This window comes from Rhincodon typus, chromosome 22, assembly GCF_021869965.1.
Source record: "Rhincodon typus isolate 14 chromosome 22, sRhiTyp1.1, whole genome shotgun sequence".
Classification (NCBI taxonomy): Eukaryota; Metazoa; Chordata; class Chondrichthyes; order Orectolobiformes; family Rhincodontidae; genus Rhincodon; species Rhincodon typus.
Window position 1 is genome coordinate 29,173,130 of NC_063353.1, and position 27,366 is coordinate 29,200,495.

Here is a 27,366-nt window from a genome sequence, read left to right on the forward strand (position 1 = left end):
AATGGAATTGCAAAAAAGGAAAGTTTCTGGGAATTGTGTACTTGAGCCACTGACCTGCCCTCCTGTACTGAATGGCTTGGTGTATTAACATAATGCATCTAATGCCTCTCCAAAGCAATGCTTGGCTATCAATGAGAGTTTGGAGAAATTAGAAAACATACACATTTGGACTTTAAACAAGGATTAATCACAACTATCAAACAAAGTAATAAATTGCATTTTGTACATTTTTACTATTCAACTGTATTTACTTTTTAAACATTTGAACAAAGATTTTGATTCTTCATTAGAAGAATAAAATCTGACACGAGTCATCAGTTTTGATATCTGCAATTAGATCTGTTCTTATACCCACCTGGTAATAAAGTGACATTTACACCCATGCTAACTTCCAACTGAAACAGGTTTCATAGATCTTTTGTTTACCTTTTAGTACTGATCACTTAAAATGTAATAAATAAAAAACTTAAAATAAACCCCTTGCGTTCTTTCTGCTGTGCTAAAGGAGAGTTCCCTTCTGGAATCTGGCAAGTGTTTCACTACATGCTTTATTACACAGAATTTTGAGTAATTAACTTATCTGAAAATTGCAGAACTCAAGTATAGTGTGAAGTGTTCTGTAACAGACATGATTGCTTAATTACCTGGAAAACCTGCATGAACTTTTCAGCCAGGTATTTAGAATAAAAGTCTCCCAAGATCAGAAATTACATTGAAAAATTCAAATTACTCCACAAGGGGATAATCCGAGAGTTAGTTGTCAAATTCTCTTTTTAGGGCTTGTAATGTTTGAAAGGGGGGAAAAGGTTTCTATTATAAATTTAGTTTTCTGCACCAGAAGCATTATTTTTTTTTAGAAAAAACAATCAGCACTGAAACAAGCCGTTTGGTCAAATCAGTCCATGCAGGCATTTATGCTCCACTAGACTAAATATGCCAAGAGTGGCAATCACCGTCTGATTATATTATTTCCTGTTAAGGCTGAACTCCATAATTCTAGCCAGCAATTACAGTCCCAGATCTTTCAGAAATGCAGTACAAATCGAAAACAGAACAGTTCACTTGTAGTGCAGGATAGGCAGGCTTGGGAAGTCAAACCACAGCCCCTTTTGCAGCAACATCATATTTTGTGAGTTAAAGGTCCAGCAGCACAACCAACCACAGACAGCTGCTGTTAAGGTTAAGTATATAAAAACATGCGATGGTGGTGGCGTGTAGGTAGAATGCCAGTTAAGTAATGGAGTGCTTGGAGTGCACTGAATTTGGAAGCAGGGAACTGGCTTCAGACAATGGGACTGGTGGTGGTCTAGTCCCAGGGTCAGCTGAGGTCAGGGATTGGAAGGTGTAGTTGAGGAATGTACTTGGATTGTCAGTTTAATTATCCAGCAGTTAAGCTAGGTTTTTAAAATTGTCTAACTGGATGACTAGTAGCTTACTGAAGCAGCACCCTCTGGGCTGTCCACCTTTTAAATGGAGTCTTTCAGAGTTTTGCAGACACATGGGAATAGTCATTGGAATCTTTTCAATTTCTTGGACAGTTCTGAGTCTGGTCAGTCTAGGTTTTCACACGATCCTGATATACGGCTGCAGTTTGTGCTGCTCCATTGGCTATTTGACCATTAGAATGGTCAATGGTCAGGCCTGAGTGATCAGTACTGAGCAAATGGATGGAGTGGTGGATTGAGAAGGTTCCAGGTCCTGTTGGACTTCATTCTAGGGTCTTGAAAAAAAATAAATAAGAGGCAACAGATGCAATTGTGTTAATTTTCCAAAGTTTGTTAGATGCTGGAAAGACTCCAGACTTGAAAGTAGCAAATTGTACCCCTCTATTCAAGCAAGGCAGAAAACTACAGGTCAATTAGCTGGTCAACAGTCATGGAGAAGGTGATTGACTTGACCATTAACAGATGGTTATAACTGAGCATCTGGAAAAACAAGGTAAATCGCAAACAAAAAACCCAGCACGATTTATGAAAAGGAGAGTGTTTAAACAATTCATTGGGAATTCTTAGTATCATGATGGATAATAAAGACCATTGATGTTACTTGGATTTCCAAAAGGCATTTGACAAGATTTCACGTAAAAAGGTTATTGCACAATATTAGCAGCTTGTGTTGGGGGTAACGTACTACTATAGATAGAAGATTGTGCTTTCTGCGAGCCAGATAAGTGTTTTTTTTCCCGCCGATTGGCAAAATGTAACAAGTCCTGGGAGGCTGTGCAGGGCCAGCAACTTTTTACAATTCATATCAAAAGATGTAGATGAGGGGAGTCAGCCACACAGGCAAAATTTGCAAAGTACACAAAGGTAGGTAGGAAAATATATTGAGAGAGGACATTATATATCCGTCTGCATCCTTAAGAGAACATGCCGAAGCCTGGAAGATGCAGTATAATGTGGCGAAAATGTGAATCACATGGGCAAAAAGAACAAAAAAAAGTATTGTTTAAACTGAATGACTGCAGAATTTTGAGATGCTGATGTTTTAGAACAAAGAAAGTTACAGCACAGGAACAGGCCCTTCAGCCTTCCACGCCCACGTCGACATGCTGCTGAACTAAAACCCCCTACACTTCCAGGGACCATGTCACTCTGTTCTCATCCTATTCATGTATTTGCCAAGACGCCCTTTAAGTCACTATCGTATCTGCTTCCACCTACCTCACCCTGGCACCAAGTTCCAGGCACCCACCACCCTCTTAAAAAAAAAACAAACTTGCCTCATACATCACCTTTAAACCTCACCCCTCAAACCTATGCCCCCTAGTAACTGACTCTTCCACCCTGGGAAAGAGCTTCTGTCTGTCCACGCCCTTCATAATCTTCTAGACCTCTATCAGGTCACCCCTCAACCTTAGTCATTCCAGTGAGAACAACCCAAGTTTCTCCAACCTTCCCTAATAGCTAATGCCCTCCATACCAGGCAACATCCTGGTAAATCTTCTGTACCCTCTCCAAAGCCACTACATCCTTCTGGTTGCCATGCGACCAGAATTGAACACAATATTCCAAATGCAGCCTATAAAAAGGTTCTATAAAGCTGCAATATTACCTGCTAGTTTTTAAACTCAATGCCCAAGCCTTGTTGACAACCTTCTCCACCTACATGGCCACTTTCAGTGACCCGTGTAACTGTACACCCGGATCCCTCTGCCTATCAGTACTCTGAAGGGTTCTGCCATTTACTGTATATTTTCCATTTGGATTAGACCTTCCAAAATGCACCACCTCATTTTTCCAGATTAAACTCCATCTGCTATCTCTCTGCCTATGTCACCAACCGATCTATATCCAGCTGTATCCTTGGACAGTCCTCAGTTATCCGCAATTCCAAAAACCGGTGTCATCGGCAAACGTAAATCAGACCAGTTACATTTTCCTCCAAATCATTTATATATATTACAAATAGCAAAAGGTCCAAACACTGATCCCTGAGGAACGCCAGTGGTCACAGCCCTCCAATCAGAAATGCACCCTTCCACTGCTACCCTCTGTCTTCTATGACTGAGCCAGTCTTTTTAAATCCATTTTGCAAGTTCACCTCTGACTCTGTGACTTTACCTTGTGTATCAGCCTACCATGAGGGACCTTGTCAAAGGCCTACTGAAGTTTATGTAGACAACATCCACTGCCCTACCCTCAAAAAACTCAACCAAGTTAGTAGGACACGACCTCTCCTTCACAAAACAAAGTTGCCTCTCATGAAGATGCCCACTTATTTCCAAGTGGGAGAAAATCCTGTCTCAAAGAATCCTCTCCAATAATTTCCCTATCACTGACGTAAGGCTCATCAGCCTGTAACTAGCTGGATTATCCTTGCCACCCTTCTTAAACTAAGGAACAGCACTGGCTATTCTTCAATCCTCTAGAACCTCCCTTGATGCCGGTGAGGATACAAAGATTTCTCAAGGCCCCAGCAATTTCTTCCTTTGCCTTGCCTAGTATTCTGGGATCCCATCAGGTCCTGGGGACTCGTCTACTTTAACGTTTTTCAAGACCCCAATACCTCCTCTCTTTTGATCTCAAGATGACCCAAACTATCTACACACCCTTCCCCAGACTCATCATCCACCAAGTCCTTCTCTATGGTGAACACTGACACAAAATACTCTTAATACCTCACCCATTTCCTCTGTTCCATGCAAATTCCCTTCCCTGTCCTCGAGTGGGCCAACCCTCGCCCTGGCTACTTTCTTGGTGCTTTATACATGTATAAGGAGCTGGGGATTTTCCTTAATCCTGTTGGCCAATGACATTTCATGACCCCTTTAGCTCTCCTGCTTGCTTAAGTTTCTTTTGACTTTTCTTGTATTCTACCCTTGCTTCGTGTTCTCAGCCTCCTAGCCTTGATAAATGCTTCCTTTTTCTTTTTGATTAGGCTCACAGTATCTCTCATTATCCAAGGTTCCCTAAACTTGCCATACTTATCCTTAATCTTTACAGGAACGTACCGGTCCTGAGTTCCCCAGCAACTTACACTTGAAAGCCTTCCACACACCAAATGTTGATTTGCCCTCAAACATCTGCCTCCAATCTACATTCTTCAGCTCCTGCCTAATACTGTAGTAGTCAGCCTTCTCCCAATTTAGGACTTTCACCTGACAACTACACTTATCTTTATCCATTAATACCTTACAGCTTACTGAACTGTGATCACTGTTCCCAAGCTGCTCCCTTACGGTGACGTCAACCACCTGGCCAGGCTCATTCCACAATATTAGGTCCAGTACGGCCCCTTTCCTAGTTGGGCTATCTACATACTGTTTCAAGAAGCCCTCCTGGATGCTCCTTACAAACTCTGCCCCATCTGCACTCCAACCAGAGTCCCAGTCAATATATGGGAAGTTAAAAATCACCCTCAACAACAACTCTGTTAACTTTCACATCTTGCCAAAATCTACATATCTGTTCTTCTATCTCCTGCTGGCTATTGGGAGGCCTATAGTAAACCCCAAACATTGTGATTGCACCCTTCCTGTTCCCGAGCTCTAACCATATTGCCCTGCTGTATGAGCCATCTGAGGTGCCCTCCCACAGTACAGCTGTGATATTCTCCTTAACAAGTAGTGCAATTCCCCCATTCCTTTTCCATCCCCTTCTACCCCCCTGAACAATTTGTTTCCTGGAACATTAAGCTGCCAATCTTGTCCCTCCCTTAACCAAGTCTCTGAAATAGCAACATCATAGTTTCAAGTACTAATCCGAGCTCTAAATTCATTTGCCTTACCTGTTGCACTTGAATCCACCAGACCCACTTTGATCAGCGATTGACCTGCCTGCTCTTCCTGAGCATTACTGGCCCTGTTCTCTAGTTCCCTTTCAGTCAATTCACATTTACTTTGGTTCCCAAACCCCTGTCAAGCTAGTTTAAATCCTCCCAAATGACACTTGACAACAGCCCCTCCACAAACCACCTTCTGGAAGCAGTGACTGCACTGATGCAGATCTTCCCCACATCAGCCAATCAACGTCACCACTCTGCTGCTCTCTTCTGGGTGATTGAGTCACAAAAATTAGTGTACATATACAGCAAGTGATTAATGTGGCTAGCCTTCACTGAGAGGGATTGAACATAAAAGATAGGATGTTTCAAATATTCAGGGCATTGGAGAGGCAGCACATCAACTTTGTGCTTTTTTGGTCTTATTTACAAAAGGTAGAATCTAAATGTGTTGGAGGTGGCTCAGAACAGGTTCACTAGATTGAGACTTCGAATGAGCAGGTTGTCTTATGGAAATAATCCACAGGATGGGTTTGTTTCCAATGGAGTTTAGAAGAGTAGAGTAAGGGATGAATTCATTGAAGTTCAAGATTCTGAATGGAGTTGGAAAGGATATACCCTCTTGTGGGCAAGTCCAAGACTAGGGAACACTGTTCAGAAAAACACAATGGCCACCCGTTAAGACAGAGAAGATTGGTAATTTTCTCTCTGGATTATGCAATTTTGAAACAGTTTCAGAAGGTGCCAGAATCTTAATTTTGTTAGATTAAGGAATCAAAGAGTTACCAGAGGTAGATGGAAATGTGGAATTCAGAACACAGACATATCAGCCATGATCTTATTGAATGGAGGTGTGGCTCGAAAGGTCAAATGGTCTACTTCTGCCCCTAATTTGTATGGCCCTATTTTCTACTTGGTCAAGAAATCACTAGACTACTTTTTAGGAAGGGGGCTTCAAGGCACTAGGATTTTATGCATAAAATCCTATCAGTTGTCTAAAGGAATAGTGAATTAGATCTTTTAGTGAAACAAGCAAATTAAAGGTTTTTCAGAATGTGTGGGGGAAAAACACAAGCTGTTGCTACTTCTGAAAATCCTTACTTTGTAACAAACGACAGTCAGGATTAGCAACTACAAAAATAATTGAAAACCTTTGTAAAAAGTTTAAGTTGATAAAGCAAGTCTGCAGAAGTAAAGTCACACAGGAGCACAGTTTGCAATACTGATCTTTTATAATTAATACAAAAATAGCTTTCAAAAACAAATTGCATGTAACTCGTAAATTTACACATTCATGACAAGTTTGAGACAGTTAATAGCCAATATAAAAATACAAATTACAGAATTTCTCATATGGCCAAAATGTTAAGCATTTTACACGGTCCATTTCCAGATGTCAGAGGGAATGAAGATAGTAAGTTCCTGAATTACTAATAGTTGGTGTAAATCAGCAAAGAAGTCACCAGCTCAAAACTGAAGGAATTTGAACCACAGTGTGGATTTTAATTCTTGCCTTTAGGCTAGACCAAGATCAAACTATAACTGAGAATTTAGTTATAAGTTTGAACAGCAAACAAAGGATACTTGCCACCAAGACAACTCAGGCAAAAATACACGTAGATTAAAATGGTTTTAGAAATACCAAGGAACACATTCATTGATTCAAACTACTAGTCCAGCAATGGTCTACGCTTAACCTGTTCAAAATAAAATTGTATGACAGTCTGTGCTTAGTCTAGATACTTTTCACTTCAAACAAACATGGTATTTGTTACTGTTAAACAGCAAGACTGGACATTTGAAGTTAACTTACTAACAGTGACAAGTAAACAAGGTTAAAGACGATGACAGCTGTTTGCTGAACCTCAGGAATTAGGAAAAACACCAGTTATCCGCTGTCAGTTAATGCATTTTCAAAATGCATAAAAATAGAGGTTTGATTTTTTTCCCCCCCGCCCAGAGAAGTGCAAGCAACACAAATAGGATGACAGAAGAAACAAAATAAACTTAATTTTTTCATTCTGGAGCTCCACTTGTTAGAAAAATTGAGAGAAGCAATTTCTTTCTTTTGGGTAAAAACAGTGTCAAATTATTTAAGTTAGAAAATAACTCTCTCACTTGAACCTTGACCCTTCCTGGACTGAACTAGACAAATCTTACACCAGCTATATTTCAATACCAGTTTCAAACAACATTTAGTGACATGTTCATATTTACTTGTGAAAGGACATGGTTTCAAAAGAAATTGCTTACTTTCAGTAATAGTTTTAAAACAGTAGCAAATTAATTTTTTTTTCAAGGAAGTCTCACCAATCCATAGAACATACTGGTAAGCATGATCTGTTAAATACACTCTGCATGCAAGAAACTATTTTGCAGATAAATGTAAAATATAGCTGGAGAAGCCAAAAAAGTGGTAAAGCAGTTAAAACTTGCAGAATATACATTTTTTTTAAAAAAGAAAAAATTCTTGCTTGTATCTCCATTTTAAGTAACACCAAATGATTTATAAAATCATACCAATAATGCACTGCTAATTTGGGATTGTAACATATTTCAAACGCATAAAGTGACTTCCCAAAATAAAGTGATGAAAAACAGCCTGAGAGATTTAGATGAAATTCAAAGTTTTTTAAAAAAACAATAAATAATTAAATATAAATAAACTAGACAGATGGATGGGTATGGGGATAGTGGAAGCAATAAAGTTAGAGCACCAAACTTTAGTTATACTATTTCAAAACCCAATTTTGCAGTTGGAGGAACAATGATCAGAAACAAAATCCTACAGTTTGTACATGGTCTGCAAGACATCTAACCTCAGTTGGGATAGGCCAAAGAGCACTACATTTGGGGGCAGCAAGAAATGATCAAGCTTTTAATCCCCAATTCAATTTCAGTGGATTCAATTTCATTCCTTTAAATTAAAGTAAAAAAGGGACTAAAAGAGATAAGAGCAGTAATGCTTTTCTTTATCACATAAATGAAAAGATAGCAAGGAGCATTGAAACAAATGTTTTGTTTATCCTATTAGAGAATGTAACATATCTTAAAAATGCAGAAAAGATAAAGAGGTCTGTAACTTAAGTTTATGATACATATTTATTACCTTAGTGGCATGAAATCATGTCATAAAGGATTTTACAAAGAGAAGTCAATAGGAATGAACCAGTCAATTATATTTCAGAATTGTTTTACAAAATGATGTTTTCCAAATAATTTTTCTTCACAGTGGTCATGTCTGGATAGGTGCAGAAGAGAGTTTGGAATCATTAATCCATTATGTGCATGGCAGAGCAGAAGTACAGATGGGTTTTAGTGGTACATGACATTGAGTGAATGAGGGAGGGAGGGAGGAAACGAGTTAAGCTTAAGATACTAAATCACCTATGCAAAGTTTACAAGGCCAACTGAAGTACTGTCTAGATGTTTTAACAACAACAGCACCAATTTATGGGGCTGAAATTTCAAATAATGGATCATCACCAAGGCATCAAAAAAAAAGCACATTAGTGACCAACTTAATTCAGGTCATTAAAACATATACATTCAAGTTTTGCTATTTTTAAATATTGTATTTACACAGGGCAATCAAAGTTACATTTTGAAATCTAGTCTGAAAAGCTACCCAATGGTTGTTTATATACTGGTCATAAAACGGTGGTTCCACTTGACTCTCTGTGCACCAGCAGGAGGAGTAACATTCTTCGTTTAGAAGGCTAACTACTAATCCATACATCTCAGATTTAATAAAATTAATTTTTCAGGCAGAAGTAAAGGAGGGAGCAATTTGGGCAATGATGAAAAAAAGAGAAAAGCAATCATTTGGTTTGATTGTCTTCCATTCCAGTGAGACAAACATCAAATACATAGATATAGATCTTTATGCAGACATATAATGAAAATAAATTTAAACATTAGAAGAGAAGTTCGGAAAAAGTGGTTACTAACAGCTATCGAGCACTATAGAAGTTGCTCACATCTCAAACTCTTACCAAAACAAAAATAATTTAAAATCCACATGTGTGGTGAAAACAATTAAAACTAGTCTTGATGGGATAATTTCCTCTAACATTCTTGAAACAGTTACCACGCTTGAAAAGGAGGTGATATTTTCTTGCAATTTTTATAGTTTCCAGATGGTCTGCATCAAAATGAAGTACTGTAATAAATTACTTTACTTCAACAAGACAGTCAGTTCAAGAGGAGGACATTTCTGTGGAGGAGCCTCCTCTTAAAGATGCTAACTCCTGACAATGAAGAACAGCGTCATGCACAGAATGAAACAGGAGACTTCTTGGAGTTGATTTGTCAAAAAAATTCCATTTAGTCAGATTTTCCACAACACAGTCTACAAGCAAAACAAAAAATAAGTGAAAACAGAATTTAACATGAGACAATAATCTAAGCAAAATAGGCTGTGAAGTTTTTTGAGATGGTAACATCCTTGAACAAGCAACGCTACACTCCAGACAGCAAGGTCTTCAATGACAGCAATCATTGTTTATAATTTGGTATTTATAAAAGCAAAAACACTAGCCAATTTGTAGTCTAGTTCTATTGCCACATTTCACTGGGTACTTTAGCTTGAAACTAAAGTACATTTTCAGGAAGTGTAATGGACAAAAACATAATTGCCTGTTTCCTATGAAATATGGATAAATATTACATTAAATGAATAAAGCACGTTGTAATCAATCGGGATTCTTAAGTGGAAAATAACAGTGATTGCAAAGATGAGATGTTTTCCAAAGTGACTGTTACAAAACCACTAACGACCGGCCCGAGGCCTGGATGGCTTCTTTTTGAAGCATATATTCTCCTCAGGTCTCGGTCTAAAGGTAACTGACTAATGGAAATCATATTTCCTCTCCTAAATGTGAATGTTCAATTTCAAACCATTTCTCAACACTAATTGTCTCAAACACAAAATCTACAGGGTATTGGAAACAATGGATATGAATGTGGTTGGGTGGGGTCAAGGCACACTGTTGCTGTTAATGTTGCAATCTAGATCTGGCCACAGTACCTCTGAATTATTACTACAAAAACCAAATGCTCATGACCAAAATATTTTGAACAAGCTGTTACAAAGATGACATTTCAACATGTCCCCAGCAGCATCACACTTACCTTTGCATCCAGCTATGAAGACGTTGATTCCAATGCTGTCATATTCCTTTATTATCTAAAAATGAACATTAAAAATAAAACAAATATATCAATTGAGATTAAATATTGGCATGCATTAACCAGGATGTTAATAAAGGTCCAGGTTTAGCCTCTTCCAGTGGTTTGTTGTTGGTACAGGATACTGTGTAGGCAGAGACCACAGATCAAGAATTAGATGTGTCAAGTTAATTTAGTTCAAATCAGGTCAACAACAGGAACATTTTCAAACGCTAGATGCAAAAATGATCCCTGTTCTTCCAACTATGCACAAAATAGGAGTTACTGCACAAATCAGCTCAGCTGCAATACACCCCCATGGCAAAAGAACAATTCTTGATTAAGAATTCCTGATAATAAATGAGCAAGGTTCAAGAGGTTGTGTTTCTACAAACAAAAACATTTCTGATTTGTGCAAGAAGAAATAACAAGCATCTTTCTTTCAGATTAATTAGATGAATTGGGAGCATTAGAACAAACTATTGAATATAATGAACCATAAATTCCTCTTTGCTTTAAGTGCATTCACTTCATAGCATGTTAAGCTTTATCTAATGGTTGCATTTTTGCATCTTAGTAAAATAGAGCTTTTAGTCTTGCTGCTTGACCAAACATGTATGCCTTTAAAATTACAGCATGAAAATAGCAGGCTCTTCTATACAGTCTAAGTGTTCATCTTCCACTTGAGCAGTCATGTCACCCTTGCCTCCCAATTGCAATGTAGCCTGTGAAATCATGCATGTTGCAGCCAGCTTGCCATCACACAGGTAGATATGGAAACCTGTGACACAGGCACATCTAAATGAACTGCTCACTGGAGGGAATCAAGTGTCTTGAAAACTGTACAACTGTATTAATCCAGACAAGTTGCAAATATTTTCTACTACTGCCCAATTTGTAGTCAAGCTTCTGGTGAAAGACATATCTTTAACCAAGAAAAAGAGATATATTTGCAATAGAGGGACAGCAAAGGTCGACGAGATTGCTGAGAATGGGAGGTTTGTCACATGCACAGTGATTAGATCAATATGGCAGTAATCATTGGAGTTTAGAATGATAAGAGGGGATTTCACTAAAGCCGGGATGATGTTTCCTTTCACTGGGGAATACAGAATACCGTGGCCAGTGATACAGAATACCGTGGTCACCACCTCAGGATACAGGGTGGGCTATTTCAGAATGTTTCAGACTGAAATAAGGAGAGATTTCTTGAGAGGATGTTGAACCTGTGGAATTCCCTACCACAGTAGGTTGTGGAGGAAATATCACTGAATATGTTTAAGAGATACAGCTGTGAAGATTGGAAACAAGTCAATTTTCAGGTCAGATGCTTAAGATTTTATAGATGAACAAACTGTAGAGAGCTGGGAGAAAGAATTTGGGAAAAGACATTGTTAAATCATGAAAGTCTTATACAAGTATAAAACAAAAAAAAAAAAAATTGAGAAACAAAACATGACAGAAATCCAAGAAAACATAACAGGTCACCTTGAACAAGATGCATGGAGAGTAAAGAGAATTATCGTTCACAGCTCATCCAGTGAGAGATCATGAGAGAACAGTTACAACAGAACTGGAGGTGGAAGGAAGGTAAAACAGAAGTCTTCAGTGGCCCAAGAGTTCAGTGAAAGTAAAATAAATGTACACCAAGGTTATTATCACACCACCTGCTGTATACCAGCAAGGTAAACATTCGAAGTGTGCATTTGCAGGTTAAGTGTCAATGTTAAAGACAAAAGTCTGAAGTGACTCAAAGTTGGTCTCCTTATTGCCCTTCTAATGGTCAGCCATGGATTAGTGGTAGCATTCTCAAACTTAAGGCAAAAAATTGAGGGTTCAAATCTTAGTTGAAGGACTGAAGTACATAATCTATGACGATACTTTGGTGCAGTAGGGGGGAGAGCTGCATTACTAGAGACGTCTATTTCAGACACGCACTAAACTAAGGCCCCATCTGCCATCTCAAGAAGTGCAGGTGATTTCTCCAATATTTATCCTGCAGGCAACACCCAAACAGAGAAACATCTCTGAACAAGTCGATTAACAACATCCCTATTAGCATCTTTTAACTAAAAATGCTCAATTAGAGTCCTCTCAATGCCTCCTTTGGAGGAAAAGGATGGTTCTGCTTGTTTTTTGGGTGGTGCTAGGTCCTATCAAAAATGTGGCTGCAGAAACTGTGATCCTTTGTGCACATGTGGATGCATTCAGACAAATTATGCCACAAAAACATTGCAGCTAAATAAAAATCTGACCAAGATGCTTAAATGCTATTAACTGTCATATCTTTTTTAGAAAGGATCATTTTTAGGGATCAGGTTGTAGACATGCTCGCTGAGCCGGTGGGTTTGGATGTGAATGTCTCGTTACCCTGCTAGGTAACAGTGTCAGTGTGCCTCAAGTGAAGTGTCTGTGTTCTGTCCTGCTTGTTATTTATATGCCTCGGTATTACTTCCGGTTCTGAAGTACTTCCAGCGGTTCAGCGAGCACATCTACAACCCGAGCTACAAATCTTTGAAAACTTTAAACACTTACGGGTGCAAGCTGGCCCGCAGATGGGAAACAAATGCCGTCCAACTGACCATGACCCGCAAACTATACTTCTTGCATGAATGCTTCAGAAAACAGGAACTACCACAAAGCTTAAAGTATAAGCCACAGGCACAGAGGACAGCTGAACAGAACGGATGAGGGTTATGATCAAATGATGCCCACAACCACCTCCACAAATAAGAGCGAGAAATTGCGTGCCAAACCAACTCCGTACTCCAACGCAACTGACCAGGATGGACATCCACACTGGGAAAATGCCATTAGCATACAACAAAAGACCAGAATAGCCCTTCAAGAAAAGCTGTCCAAAAATCACTCATTACAACAACAGAGATACCACAGATTAACGGATTAAAAGCACCTTGGACCGACCACTTACAGACACTGATGACAGTCCTGGTACGTGGACTGCATTATAACTACAGAGACGCCAAAAAGACTGACTTCCTGGCTGCGCTGGAACCGATAGTAAAGAACAACGGACTCACTGAAGTAGTACACCAGACCATCAGACAGACAATAGTCCCAACACAGCAAAAACAAAAAGAAAATGGAACACATTCAACACAGAAGAGGAGCAAGCCCTGGAAAGGCTCAAGACAGGAGCATTGTAATTTACCAGCAGGCAAAGGACGCATGACAGTAATCCTCAATAGAACACAATACGTTGAGAAAGCTAATGCACTACTAGCAGATACCAACACCTACCAATAGATGGTGACAGACCTGACAAGAGTTCAGGAACCAGATTACAACAACCCTGAAGAAATTACACAACTTGGGAGACATCAGCAAGACAGACTACTAAAAAAAATGAAGCCAGAGGGATCCAACACATCCTGATTTTATGAACTCCAAGGTACACAAACTGGCACCCCCACCTCAGACCCATTGTGTCACCACCAGGCACACCTACGTATTGACTTGCCAAAGAACGACAGAAATTGAAATAGTTAGGTTGACAACACTACCCACTCCACCCACTCAAGAATTCCTCAACATCATGGACACAAGGATAGAAGAGGATGAGATGATGAAATCCCTGGATGTAAAGCACTAGAACATAGAACATTACAGCACAGTACAGGCCCTTCGGCCCTCAATGTTGCGCCGACCTGTGAAACCAATCTGAAGCCCATCTAACCTACACTATTCAATTATCATCCATATGTTTATCCAATGACCACTTAAATGCCCTTAAAGTTGGCGAGTCTACTACTTTTGCAGGCAGAGCATTCTACGCCCTTACTACTCTGAGTAAAGAACCTACCTCTGACATCTGTCCTATATTTATCACCCCTCAATTTAAAGCTACGTCCCCTCGTGCTAGCCACCACCATCCGAGGAAAAAGGCTCCAACTGTCCACCCTATCTAATCCTCTGATCATCTTGTATGTCTCTATCAAGTCACCTCTTAACCTTCTCTCTAACGAAAACAGCCTCAAGACCCTCAGCCTTTCCTCATAAGACCTTCCCTCCATACCAGGCAACATCCTGGTAAATCTCCTCTGCACCCTTTCCAATGCTTCCACATCCTTCCTATAATGCGGTGACCAGAACTGTACGCAATACTCCAAGTGCGGCCGCACCAGAGTTTTCTACAGCTGCAACGTGACCTCATGGCTCCGAAACTCAATCCCTCTACCAATAAAACCTAACACACCGTACGCCTTCTTAACAATGCTATCAACCTGGGTGGCAACTTTCAGTGATCTATGCACATGGACACCGAGATCTCTCTGCTCATCCACACTACCAAGAATCTTACCATTAGCCCAGTACTCTGTATTCCTGTTACTCCTTCCAAAGTGAATCACCTCACACTTTTCCGCATTAAGCTCCATTTGCCACCTCTCAGCCCAGCTCTGCAGCTTATCTATGTCCCTCTGTAACCTGCAACATCCTTCCGCACTATCCACAACTCCACAAATTTACTAACCCATCCTTCTACGCCCTCATCCAGGTCATTTATAAAAATGACAAACAGCAATGGCCCCAAAACAGATCCTGGAGGTACACCACTAGTAACTGAACTCCAGGATGAACATTTCCCATCAACCACCACCCTGTCTTCTTACAGCTAGCCAATTTCTGATCCAAACCACTAAATCACCCTCAATCCCATGCCTCCGTATTTTCTGCAATAGCCTACCATGGGGAACCTTATCAAACGCTTTACTGAAATCCATATACACCACATCAACAGCTTTACCCTCATCCACTTGTTTGGTCACCTTCTCAAAAGAACTCAATAAAGGTTTGTGAGGCACGACCTACCCTTCACAAAACCGTGTTGACTATCCCTAATCAAATTATTCCTTTCTAGATGATTATAAATCCTATCTCTTATAATCCTTTCCAACACTTTACCCACAACCGAAGTAAGGCTCACTGGTCTATAATTACCAGGGTTGTCTCTACTCCCTTTCTTGAACAAGGGGACAACATTTGCTAGTCTCCAGTCTTCTGGCACTATTCCTGTAGACAATGACGACATAAAGATCAAAGCCAAAGGCTCTGCAATCTCCTCTCCAGCTTCCCAGAGAATCCTAGGATAAATCCCATTCGGCCCAGGGGACTTGTCTATTTTCACACCTTCCAGAATTGCTAACACCTCCTCCTTATGAATCTCAATCCCGTCTAGTCTAATAGCCTGTATCTCAGTATTCTCCTCGACAACGTTGTCTTTTTCCTGTGTGAATACTGACGAAAAATATTCATTTAGCACCTCTCCTATCTCTTCGGACTCCACGCACAACTTCCCACTACTGTCCTTGACTGGCCCTAATCTTACTCTCGTCATTCTTTTATTCCTGACATACCTATAGAAAGCTTTAGGGTTTTCCTTGATCTTACCTGCTAAAGACTTCTCATGTCCCCTCCTGGCTCTTCTTAGCTCTCTCTTCAGGTCCTTCCTGGCTAACTTGTAACTCTCAAGCGCCCTAACTGAGCCTTCACGCCTCATCTCTACATAAGCCTCCTTCTTCCTCTTGACGAGAGATTCAACTTCTTTAGTAAACCACGGTTCCCTCGCTCGACCTTTTCCTCCCTGCCTGACAGGTACATACTTCTCAAGGACACGCAGTAGCTGTTCCTTGAACAAGCTCCACATTTCAATTGTGCCCAGCCCCTGCAGTTTCCTTCTCCATCCTAAATCTTGCCTAATCGCCTCATAATTGCCTTTCCCCCAGCTATAACTCTTGCCCTGCGGTATATACCTATCCTTTTCCATCGCTAAAGTAAACGTAACCGAATTGTGGTCACTATCACCAAAGTGCTCACCTACCTCCAAATTTAACACCTGGCCTGGTTCATTACCCAGTACCAAATCCAATGTGGCCTCGCCTCTTGTTGGCCTATCTACATACTGTGTCAGGAAACCCTCCTGCACACATTGGACAAAAACTGACCCATCTAAAGTACTCGAACTATAGCGTTTCCAGTCAATATTTGGAAAGTTAAAGTCCCCCATAACAACTACCCTGTTACTTTCGCTCCTATCCAGAATCATCTTCGCAATCTTTTCCTCTACATCTCTAGAACTTTTCGGAGGCCTATAGAAAACTCCCAACAGGGTGACCTCTCCTTTCCTGTTTCTAACCTCAGCCCATACTACCTCAGTAGACGAGTCCTCATCAAACATCCTTTCTGCCGCCGTAATACTGTCCTTGACTAACAATGCCACAACTCCCCCTCTTACCACCTTCCCTGATCTTACTGAAACATCTAAACCCCGGAACCTGCAACAACCATTCCTGTCCCTGTTCTATCCATGTCTCCGAAATAGCCACAACAGCGAAGTCCCAGGTACCAACCCATGCTGCAAGTTCACCCACCTTATTCCGGATGCTCCTGGCATTGAAGTAGACACACTTCAAACCAGCTTCCTGCCTGCCGGTACACTCCTGCGACCTTGAAACCTTATTCATGATCTCACTACTCTCAATCTCCTGTACACTGGAGCTACAATTCAGGTTCCCATCCCCCTGCTGAATTAGTTTAAACCCTCCCGAAGAGCATTAGCAAATTCCGCCCCCAGGATACTGGTACCCCTCTGGTTCAGGTGTAGACCATCCCGTTTGTAGAGGTCCCACCTACCCCAGAATGAGCCCCAATTATCCAGGTATCTGAATCCCAACCCTCCTGCACCATCCCGGTAGCCACGTGTTCAACTGCTCTCTCCCTATTCCTCGCCTCGCTAGCACGTGGCACGGGTAACAAACCAGAGATAACAACTCTGTTTGTTCTAGCTCTAAGCTTCCACCCTAGCTCCTTGAATTTCTGCCTTACATCCCCATCCTTTTTCCTACCTATGTCGTTGGTGCCTATGTGGACCACGACTTGGGGCTGCTCCCCCTCCCCCTTAAGGATCCCGAAAACACGATCCGAGACATCACGGACCCTGGCACCTGGGAGGCAACACACCAACCGCGAGTCTCTCTCGTTCCCACAGAATCTCCTATCTGTCCCCCTAACTATGGAGTCCCCAATGACTAACACTCTCATCCTTTCCCCCCCTTCCCTTCTGAGCAACAGGGACAGACTGTGCCAGAGACCTGTACCCCATGGCTTACCCCTGGTAAGTCGTCCCCCCCAACAGCATCCAAAACGGTATATTTGTTTTTGAGGGGGAACGGCCACAGGGGATCCCTGCACCGTCTGCCTGTTCCCTTTCCGTCCCCTGACTGTAACCCATCTACTTTTTTCCTGTACCTGAGGTGCGACTACCTCCCTGTAACTCCTCTCAATTACCCCCTCAGCCTCCCGAATGATCCGAAGTTCATCCAGCTCCAGTTCCCTAACGCGGTTTCCAAGGAGCTGAAACAATCTATAAACATCTATGAACAAACATCGACCTAGCCAGAGAAACAATTGCCATACTGTTGGATGAAATCAGGCAGGCAGCCCAGGACACCATGAAATTACTAGATCTGTACCTCAACTCACTTCACCTTCAACAACATATTCAAACAAAAATCAACGGAACACAAATGGAATCCCCAATATCAGGGCTGACTGCAGAAGCAGTAATGCAAATGTTAGAACTGACAGTGCTCCCCACTATACAACCCAAACTTTGGGGCAGATATGTAGACAACACTTTCGTAAATTATTAAACGCGCAAAACTAGAAGAAACCTAATGATACAAAAACTTACTGGAATAAAATTCACAAAAAAAAGAGAGAACAAGCACTGACTACTCTTCCTGGATATAAAATGGTAGAATACAAAAACAGGGAACTCCAGACCAGCGTATATAGAAAGACCATACATACGGACCAGATACTCAGTTACACTAGCAACCACCCCAACACCCACAAATGGAGCTGCATCGGCACACTATTTAAACAAACCACAACACTTTGCAGCAACCCGGAACTACCTAAGCAGAACAGGAGCACCTACATGGAATCTTCAAAAGGAATGGACACCCAAAAAGCACAATCTGCCATTACCTCTGGGACAGACCACGACAGGAAGACAACACAACCAGACTCACTAATCACTCATCACCCTACCATAAGGACACTTCAGAGATGATCACAAGATTACTCAGACCCCTAGGTATCAAAGTAGCCCACAAACTGACAACCATCCTACTATGACAGCTACTGGCAAACGTAAAAAGGATCCCATACTCAAAACCAGCAAAACTGAGGTAATATACAAAATACCATGCAAGGACTGAGAGAAACACCATATAGGCCAAACTGGAAGAAAACTGGCAATACAGATACAGGAACACCAACTAGCCACCAAGAGACACGACTAATTCTCACTTGTCTCACTACACATGGACAATGAGGGACAATACATCCATAAAATCACACAAGCCAAACAAACGCATGCCAAGGAATTCCAGGTGGCCTGGTATTCCAACCGGAACTCCATCAATGAACAAATTGAATTAGACCGTGTTCAAACCACAGAAACAAAACTGGAAGTAATACCAACCACCCCAGCAAACCAAGGCATATAAATAACAAGCGAGACAGAACGCCAATGCTTCACTGGAGGCACACTGACAATGTTACCTGGCAAGGTGATGAAACATTTGAATCCAAACCCACCACCTTGGCGAGAATGTCTATAATCTCATCCACAACCCGAGCTACAAATCTTCGAAAAAAAACTTTAGATCTCAGGATCACAGGTCTTTTTTTTTCTTAAAAAAAGCATCCGCAATACTTGGAACAACTTTTCTGTTAATACAATAGATTGCATCACACAAAAACTAACATCTATAGATGAATCCTCAGGATAAGCCAAGTTCCTCTGAGACAAACCATGACAGACGATCTTTACCAGAGACAACAGCTACATTCAAAAGACATTCCATGCATTGCACCTTGTAGTGAATCATTAGAACTAGATAACTATAGATATTATCAAATTCAAATCAGACTTAACAGCAAAAAATTGGCACAATCAGCTAGAAATTACATTATTCAGAGGCAAAGAAAAACTGAAAGAATATTTTCTCAGTCTAACAAAAGCAACGTGGCTGATGATTCACTAAGAAAACAAGTTTTGCTTATGGAGAGGAGATATCATAGGATTTTTAAAATATACATACATAAAATATCCTACATAATTAATAGAGACTAACAGTCACCTATTAATCGCAAGTGTTTGCAAATTAATGCATTATTTCAAAACTTGGCAAAAGCCACACTTAGCCTTGAATATTAAGAAGTCAAATGTAGACCAGATGAGTAAATCACCGAATTGTATGGTGTGACACCCAGGTGCTTATAGAGGGATCAGATTCAGAGTACACTTAAATTTCCAAGTCAGCGAATATTAACTCAAGTCCCATTAAAATTAGCACTTACTATTTTAAGCACCTTTGTTCCAACACTGTCTACAAAATTGACTGGACTGAAATCCAGAATTAAATTGTGTGTGTCAGCTGCTGATTTAATAAAGGCCGTCAGTTTATGGTTTGCTTCAGGTTCCACAATATTCAGAACTCTTGAAGCTCCATTCTGAATCGCTTCATTTGGAACTTCTTCAGACACAGCTTCCTGTTTTGCATCCTCGCTCTGCAGAGCAAACAAAAGATAGACCATGAGAAGGCACCTCATTACAGACTGCTTATTAACTCTACTATAATCATTCATTTAGATGGTCGTAAAGTAGGGTTGATCATTTCCTGAGAGGCAATCTTTACAATATACAAAAGCTAAATACATTCAACTGAGGAATTTTGTTTTTGAAGTCTGGATCAATGTCCAGTTATAGATTGCCAGGACTGTAGAACAAGATGGTCATCTAGCCTCATGAACAGTGCAGACAGCAATGGTTTAATCCCTGGTGCTCAACAGCCATAAGACACAACTTGGTGCGAAGCATTTTCAGTCTGAAAATATTATTTTTACAAACGGATTCTTAAGCCAATGGTTGCAATATACAACAGCAGAATAAAAGTAAAGGTGAAACTTCAAACGATGTGTCGGTGTTTACAGTGGGGCAGCAGTTCACAAGGGCTCATGTTCAATATCTCTTCCAAACAAGAGAATCGGCATCTGCAAATTGGTTTTAGAAACAGGCAGATGTTGTAACATTACAATTAAACAACTTGGTATTTTAGACATCTGAAAATCTAATAGACTCTAGGGGCTTCATTCAAGCTTGTATTCAACTAAGACTAGCTTTCCAGGTGACTTGTACTGTTCTCTCCCAGTTTTATGGTCCTATTGGGAGTTTTGCATGCTTTGATAAAATTTTTAACTTTTCAGATAACTTCAAGAATAGAAGGGCTCAATTTTCAGTGTGTTACCTCAGTGAGGCATGACATTCCCAAAATTAAGTATTGAAATAGAAGAAACATACTGTGATATTTCTATTTCCCCATTTTAGGATACTTCTTCCCTTTCTTTCCACCAACTGAGCTTCCTTCTTAGCTTTTGCTTCAAGTCTTTTCTTTGCCAATAATATTGCAGCTGGATCTATTTCAGTCTGAAAGAATGAAGAAAAACATTTCTTTTTGTAAAAAAAAAGACACACACACACACACATTTATGATTTCCAGCAAGATGTCATTGCAAACTTCTCATTGCTCACCTTCTTATACAAAGCATTCACATATGTATCAACATTTGCAAAGTAAAGAGAGGCATTTGATTGGAATATCTTTACTCCAGGGACTTCTTGTACCTAAAATATAAAACATTTTCCATCATATTAAAAGACAAGAAACAGTTGCTGGTTAATCAAATCCATAATTCCAATCTACTTTCCAATTCACTTAAAAACAAAACTACCAGTGAGACACTGGGTTCTCACCTCCTCATATGCCTCTATGTCCAAGTAGATATCTGTATTAGGTATCTGACCAAGTATTCTGCTCTTAGGACTGCAAGAAGAATTTGGATTTACTGTTACATTAGTTAAAAAAATTAGCATATTACTATGGCTGGTAAGGATGATTTAACAAAAGATATGGCTCAAAACTTAATTCTTAAAACCTTTAAGTGAATACAGACCAAAACAAACCTGTAAACTACAACTTTGCTAAATACACTTTATAAATGCAAAGTTCTTTAAAAAATCCTCAAGTGTTTCACAGCAAACACAAAACATTAGAACACGTGACCAGAAGAGTAGTCAGAAAGGTAGATTTTACAGGGCATCTTAAAAGGTGGTGGTGAGATGGGGAGGTTGCGAGAGGAAATTCAAACCTAGGATCTGTGCAGTTATAGAAGTACTCCGTGGTGGACTGAAGAAAATCAGGGATGTGCAAGAGTTCAGAATTGGAGAAGTACACTCCAATAAGGAATGAGAAAATAAGTGAAGGAGATATACAGAGGAACAGAAGAACTTGAAATGTCTATACATTTCTACAGGCAAATGAGTAGATAATAAGCATACATGATAGTCTCAATGCCCAAGTGCAGGAATCTTTACAAGAACTATATAAAGCATTAGGTAGGCCATTCAGTACAGTATCTCATTCTGGCCACCATTTTAGAGTTAGTCAATTGCAGGTCAGAGGAGGTACAAGGATATTATCCAGACTAGAAGTTTAGCTAGGAGACAAGTTCAGCTGTATGAACTTTTATTACTTTAAAGAAAGCAGAGGGTAGACTTAATTAAGGTATATAAAATTGAGGATCCTGTATAGTGGATAGATATCACCTTTTTGATACGAAAAGGAACTAAAAAGTTGGCTTAGATCTAAAGCAATTTGTCATAGGATTGGGGGGCTGGGGGGGTGGTGGGAGAAAGAACTGGAGTACTTTTTTCTCCCCCAAAAGTGCAGCTCGAGAACCCTCTGTCCGAAAATGCAGTTGAACTAGAAACTCAGATTTAAAAAACAAAAAAAAAAAAGTTAGATTTATACTTGGGAGCACTGTAATCTATATGGCTATGGGCCAGGAGCTGGAAAGTGAGATTAGCAATTTTTGGGTTGACATGGATACAAGAGGACTGAGCAAATTCAGAACCTGAAGGAAGGTTACTGAACCGAAAAGATCAACTCCATTTTCTCCCCACAGATGCTCCCAGACCTGCTGAGTTTCTCCAGCAATTTTTATTTTTCTATATCTGCAAACTTTGAGCCCTCTGCATACTTTGCTCTACCACTCATCTTGGTGTCATCTATGTGTGGTTCCCAACTCCAAATCATCTATGTAAATTATAAAACATTCGTAGTCTCAGCACTGATCCGAGGCACACCACTAATCTCTGTTCGTCAACTAGAAATGCACTCATTTACCCTCACTCTTTGCTTCTTGTTAGTTAATCAATCCTCGATCCATGTTAATACATTGCTTGTAACACCATGCACCTTTATCTTGTGCAGCAGCCTTTTGTGCAGCACCTTGTTGAGTTGGATGAGAATGATGTGATTAATGTGTTAAGGGCACAGACTGGACAAGGAGAAATGGCTCAGTGGTCAGCACTGCTACCTCCCAGTGCCAGGGACCCAGATACAATTCCAGCTTTAGGCAGCTGTGTGGTGAGTTTGCCCATTTTCCCCATATCGCCCCAGTTTCCTCCAGATGCTCCAGTTTCTTCCCACAATCCAAAGTTGTGCAGGTTAGTTGGATTGGCCATGCTAAATTGCCCTGTAGTGTACAAGAATGTGCATGCTAGGTGGATTAGCCATAGGAAATGTAGGGATGGGGTGGGATTCTCTTCAGAGGGTTGGTGTGGACTTGATAGGCCCTGCTTCCACACTATACGGATTCTATGAATAGTTTATCACATACACAAGTGTGGCTTTTTTACAAAAAAAAAATTTCATTTCTGATGGCAGTTGTGGAAGCACGCTTTAAAGGATTTACAAGTTAAACTGGAGAAGACGGACACGTATTTTAAAGTCAACATATCCAGAGACTGAGGAAAGGTAAAATGGAGATTAGAGGTGTTGTAGTGGTTTGCTAGAGCGAAATTAGACTGTTACCCAAGGGGAATAGCAATAAGTGAATTATGGGACCAAAAAAGGGAGAATCCCTAGTTGCTTACCATCCTGTGCCCTTACCTCATCTTGAAAAGGGCCACATAATTTAGTTTGTGATGTGATGTGCTTATTTTAAAAAGAAAAATCGATTCACAATTTTGGAATATTAAGTCAGTTAATAAATTTAAGTAGGCATCCATTAAAGTACTACATAATAAATGCAGCATAATAAATAAATGGAATGTCTCGTCAATTATTATTCAGGTCACATTAGGCCCAGTGCTCTATCTATATTCATGATTTAGTTGAAGATGTTGAGGTATAATTAGCAAGTTTTTGAATGACAAAAACAGATCCAGATGTGTGGTAGAAGCTGGTAATTAAACATCAAAAGCAGTGTTAATCATGTGGACAGAATCACCATTAAACATGATTTAAGCATAAATCAGAATTATGAAGAAACATTTTCATATTAGCTCAACTCTAAAAAGGATCACAATTACTACGAGAAATGATTGCTAAATGATAGACAGAAGATAACGGGCTGGATTCAAGAATGATCCTTTACAGAATAAACTTACTATTTTGGCCCTGCACAAGACCACAGTAGGTCTTCTCTACAGGATTCAAAGCTTAAACACTTCAGGTTACTCAGTTAGGATCAAGGAGTTTGGCCTACAAACTTAGCAGAACCGGTAGATCCAGTTATGATTTAATTGTCTCTTCTTCATTTTATATAGCTCAGTTGTACAGACTAAAATTTAGGGTGGCTTTGTAAGACCGGGGTCACATGCTTAAGTTATACAGTGGGACAGGTTAGGTGCTGGGCAAGTCATCTTTTTCTGGAGAACAGCAGACCTGAGAGCATGTTGTTAGTTTGAGAGGCCAGTGTAAATTCACTATGTACTTTCATGACAACTGAACCAGATCTGCGCTGGGCTGGAGACCCTTCATTACTAAAAAAGGTAGATACTATGTTTATCTAAGTCAGATCCACACAGCTTCCACAAACTAGTTTTTATAGCAAACAATGAGAATAGTGGTTTCCAGATATGTTCCCTGGAATCAATCACAGGTTTTTGATTTGGTTTCACACTGTCGCCAGGAGACCACACAGCACATAAAAAAGGTAGGAAGTCCATTTTGATATGATTCATTATGCATTAGAACTAAACAAGACAAGCTTTTAATTAAGAGATAGTAGGAACTGCCGATGCTGGAGAATCTGAGATAACAAGGTGTAGAGCTGGATGAACACAGCAGGCCAAGCAGCATCAGAGGAGCAGGAAAGCTGACGTTTCGGGTCTGGACCCTTCTTCAGAAAATGATTAAACCACCTTTTTCCTGTTCAACATTTTACATTTACAGCATACCTCCTAATGGATATTTCAGCGAGCAATAAGGAGCGCACCAACTGCAAAGGCAAAATTCTAAACAGCCCAGCAAAATTATGACAATGTCGACTGTGCATATAGTTCAATGACAAATGACGACAGGGTTATAACTAAATCACATACTGTTCAAAGTAGTGAGAAAGCAAGCACTAAATAACAAAATTCAAAAAGAAGTAAAGAAACAACATTTCAGTTATCATGGCACATTTCTTTTTCTAACCTTTGAGTTCGGTAAACAACTGTAATAATGGCAAATAACACTGCAACCAGGAGTCCAAAGTCCAATCCCAAAATGAAAGAGGATGCAAATGCTACAGTCCACAATGCCTGGATCAGAAGAAGATTGTATTCAGTAAAACAAAACATTCATTCATATGCTGAAAAATAAAATAATTGAAGACAAACTAGGAGGTGAAGGGTATGGGTTTAGATCCACAATGTACCATTTGGAGCAGACTCCACCACGAGTCCTGAGCCAGTTCACGAGCAACATCTGCCCAACTACCGCTTTGCCATCACCTTGTCGCCATGTGCGCCAGACCCACCAATGTAGGAACCGCTACTCTTTAGGCACCATCTCTTCGCCGCTGGGCCCACTTTGCCGATACAGAGTCCCATGCAGAACCCATGCTCACCCCACAACGAGTCGTCGAGGGGCTCCATTGCTACCTCGCCAATAACCAGGAATCCTCTCCCTGGGCCTACCATGACTGCATCTAAGAGTCCCTGCTCTGGGCATATCATGCTATAAACAGCCATTAAGGCAGAAACTACATTTAAAAAAAGGAAACCGGATAGGTATTACAAAGAAAAAATAGAATAACAGCAGGAAAAAAAGTGACCAGTGTATTACTTCAGTTGAAAAGCTAACACCAACGCAACTGAGGGATTTGGTTCTGCCCTAAAAATTGCAATGCTTTTATAGTTATTTTGACTCAGTGCAATGTTCTTAGCATACTAACTTCAATAAACCAACTTGAAATATATGTCATCTTTCAAATTGTTTTATTAAGTGTTAGTTAACTGCTACTCAACACTGCATCACCTAGTAACATGCAAGTGCTACTGTTGTGTAATCATCATGCAGTAAACTGTTTACTGCAAGGAGAACTCAGGTAAAGAGAACATTTTAAATTGTTTAAAATCAGAGTAAATCAAACAAAATAGCCAGTCTAGACCTTTAAAATTTAATTTTCAAAAACTGTTCAAATCTTTGCAAAACTGATGTCCATATCTCAAACAAACAAGGTACTACAAAATCCTTTCGGTTTAGCACTGGACTTTGATTTAAGGTCACAGAACGTGGCTGAGGGAGAGACAGCTCAATGTTCTGGGGTACAGACACCGTAGGAATGATAAAAAGGAGGGGAGAGAGGAGAGAGAGAGAGTGGTGTTTTTGATTAGGGAAAACATCGTGGCAGTACTTAGAGAGGATATTCCTGGGGGATCGTTCAGTGAAGCTATATGGGTAGAACTGAGAAACAAGAAGCAGATGATCACTTTGATGGGATTATACTATAGGCCCCCAAACAGTCAGCAGGAAGTTGTGGAACAAAAAATGCAGGAAGATCACAGATAGCTGAGAGAATAATAGGGTTGTAATAGTAGACGATTTTAACTTTCCAAACATTGTGGGACAGCCATAGTGTTAAGGGCTTGGAGGGGGAGGAATTCATTAAGTGCATTCAAGAAAACTCTCTCAATCAATATGTCGATGATCCTACACGAGAAGGGGCAAAACTCTACCATCTCTTGGGAAACAAGGTAGGGCAAGTGACTGATGTGTCAGTCGGGGAACACTTTGGTACCAGTGACCATAATTCTATTGAAGTAGTTGTGGGAAAGGCTGGGCCTCGTCTACAAGTTAAAGGTCTAAACTGGGGCAAAGCCAAATTTTGATGCTATTAGACAGGAACTTTCAAAAGTTGATTAGTGGAGGCTGTTCACAGGTAAAGCGACATCTGTGAAGCGGGAGGCTTTCAAACGCAAAATAACGAGCTCAGGGACAACATGCTCTTGGTGTGAAGAGCAAGGCTGACAGCAGTAGGAAACACTGGATGACTAGAGATATTGAGGACGTGGTCAAGAAAAAGTAGAAGGCATGCATTAGGTATAGACAGCTGGGGTCAAATACTCAAGGGATTCACAGGGGGTATAGGAGTATACTCAAGAGGGAAATCAGGGCAAAAGGGAACATGAGATAGCTTCAGCAGGAAAGGTTAATGAGAATCCAGAGAGTTCTACAAAGGCAAAAAAAGAGTAGCTAAGGAGAAAATAGTGCCCCTTAAAAATCAATGAGTTTTTTTTTGGGGTGGGGGTGGGGGAGATCCTACACAAATAGTGTGTGTTAAGTACTTACTGTAGAGAAAGACATGGAAGCTAGGGAACTCGGAAAATAAATAGCGATGTCTTGAAAAAAAAAAAGTCCACATTACAGAATAGGTAGCGCTGGAGGTCTTAAAAGCATAAAGATAAATAAATCCCTGGGACCTGATCAAGCGTATCCCAGGACAGTGTGGGAAGGTGGGAAGAAATTGCGGGGTTCTAGCAGAGATATTTGTATCATCAACAGCCACAGGTGAGGTGCCAGAGACTGGAAGGTGCTGCAAGAAAAAGCC

At 40.3% G+C, this 27,366-nt stretch overlaps 1 protein-coding gene across 2 annotated transcripts in view; it reads right to left on the bottom strand.

Annotated features, from left to right (window-relative positions):
- Window positions 1-6,431: 6,431 nt before the first annotated feature.
- Window positions 6,432-27,366, bottom strand: part of slc26a5 (solute carrier family 26 member 5) — a 65,194-nt gene continuing 44,259 nt past the window's right edge. For both annotated transcript variants that reach the window (XM_048610080.1, XM_048610081.1), the window contains 7 exons: window positions 24,969-25,075; window positions 21,236-21,305; window positions 21,014-21,106; window positions 20,783-20,908; window positions 19,783-19,992; window positions 10,357-10,411; window positions 6,432-9,574 (listed from right to left, as the gene is read on the bottom strand). In XM_048610080.1, coding sequence (XP_048466037.1) covers window positions 9,423-9,574; window positions 10,357-10,411; window positions 19,783-19,992; window positions 20,783-20,908; window positions 21,014-21,106; window positions 21,236-21,305; window positions 24,969-25,075 — 813 coding nt within the window. In that variant the 3' untranslated portion in view covers window positions 6,432-9,422. The remainder of the gene's footprint in view (window positions 9,575-10,356; window positions 10,412-19,782; window positions 19,993-20,782; window positions 20,909-21,013; window positions 21,107-21,235; window positions 21,306-24,968; window positions 25,076-27,366) is intronic.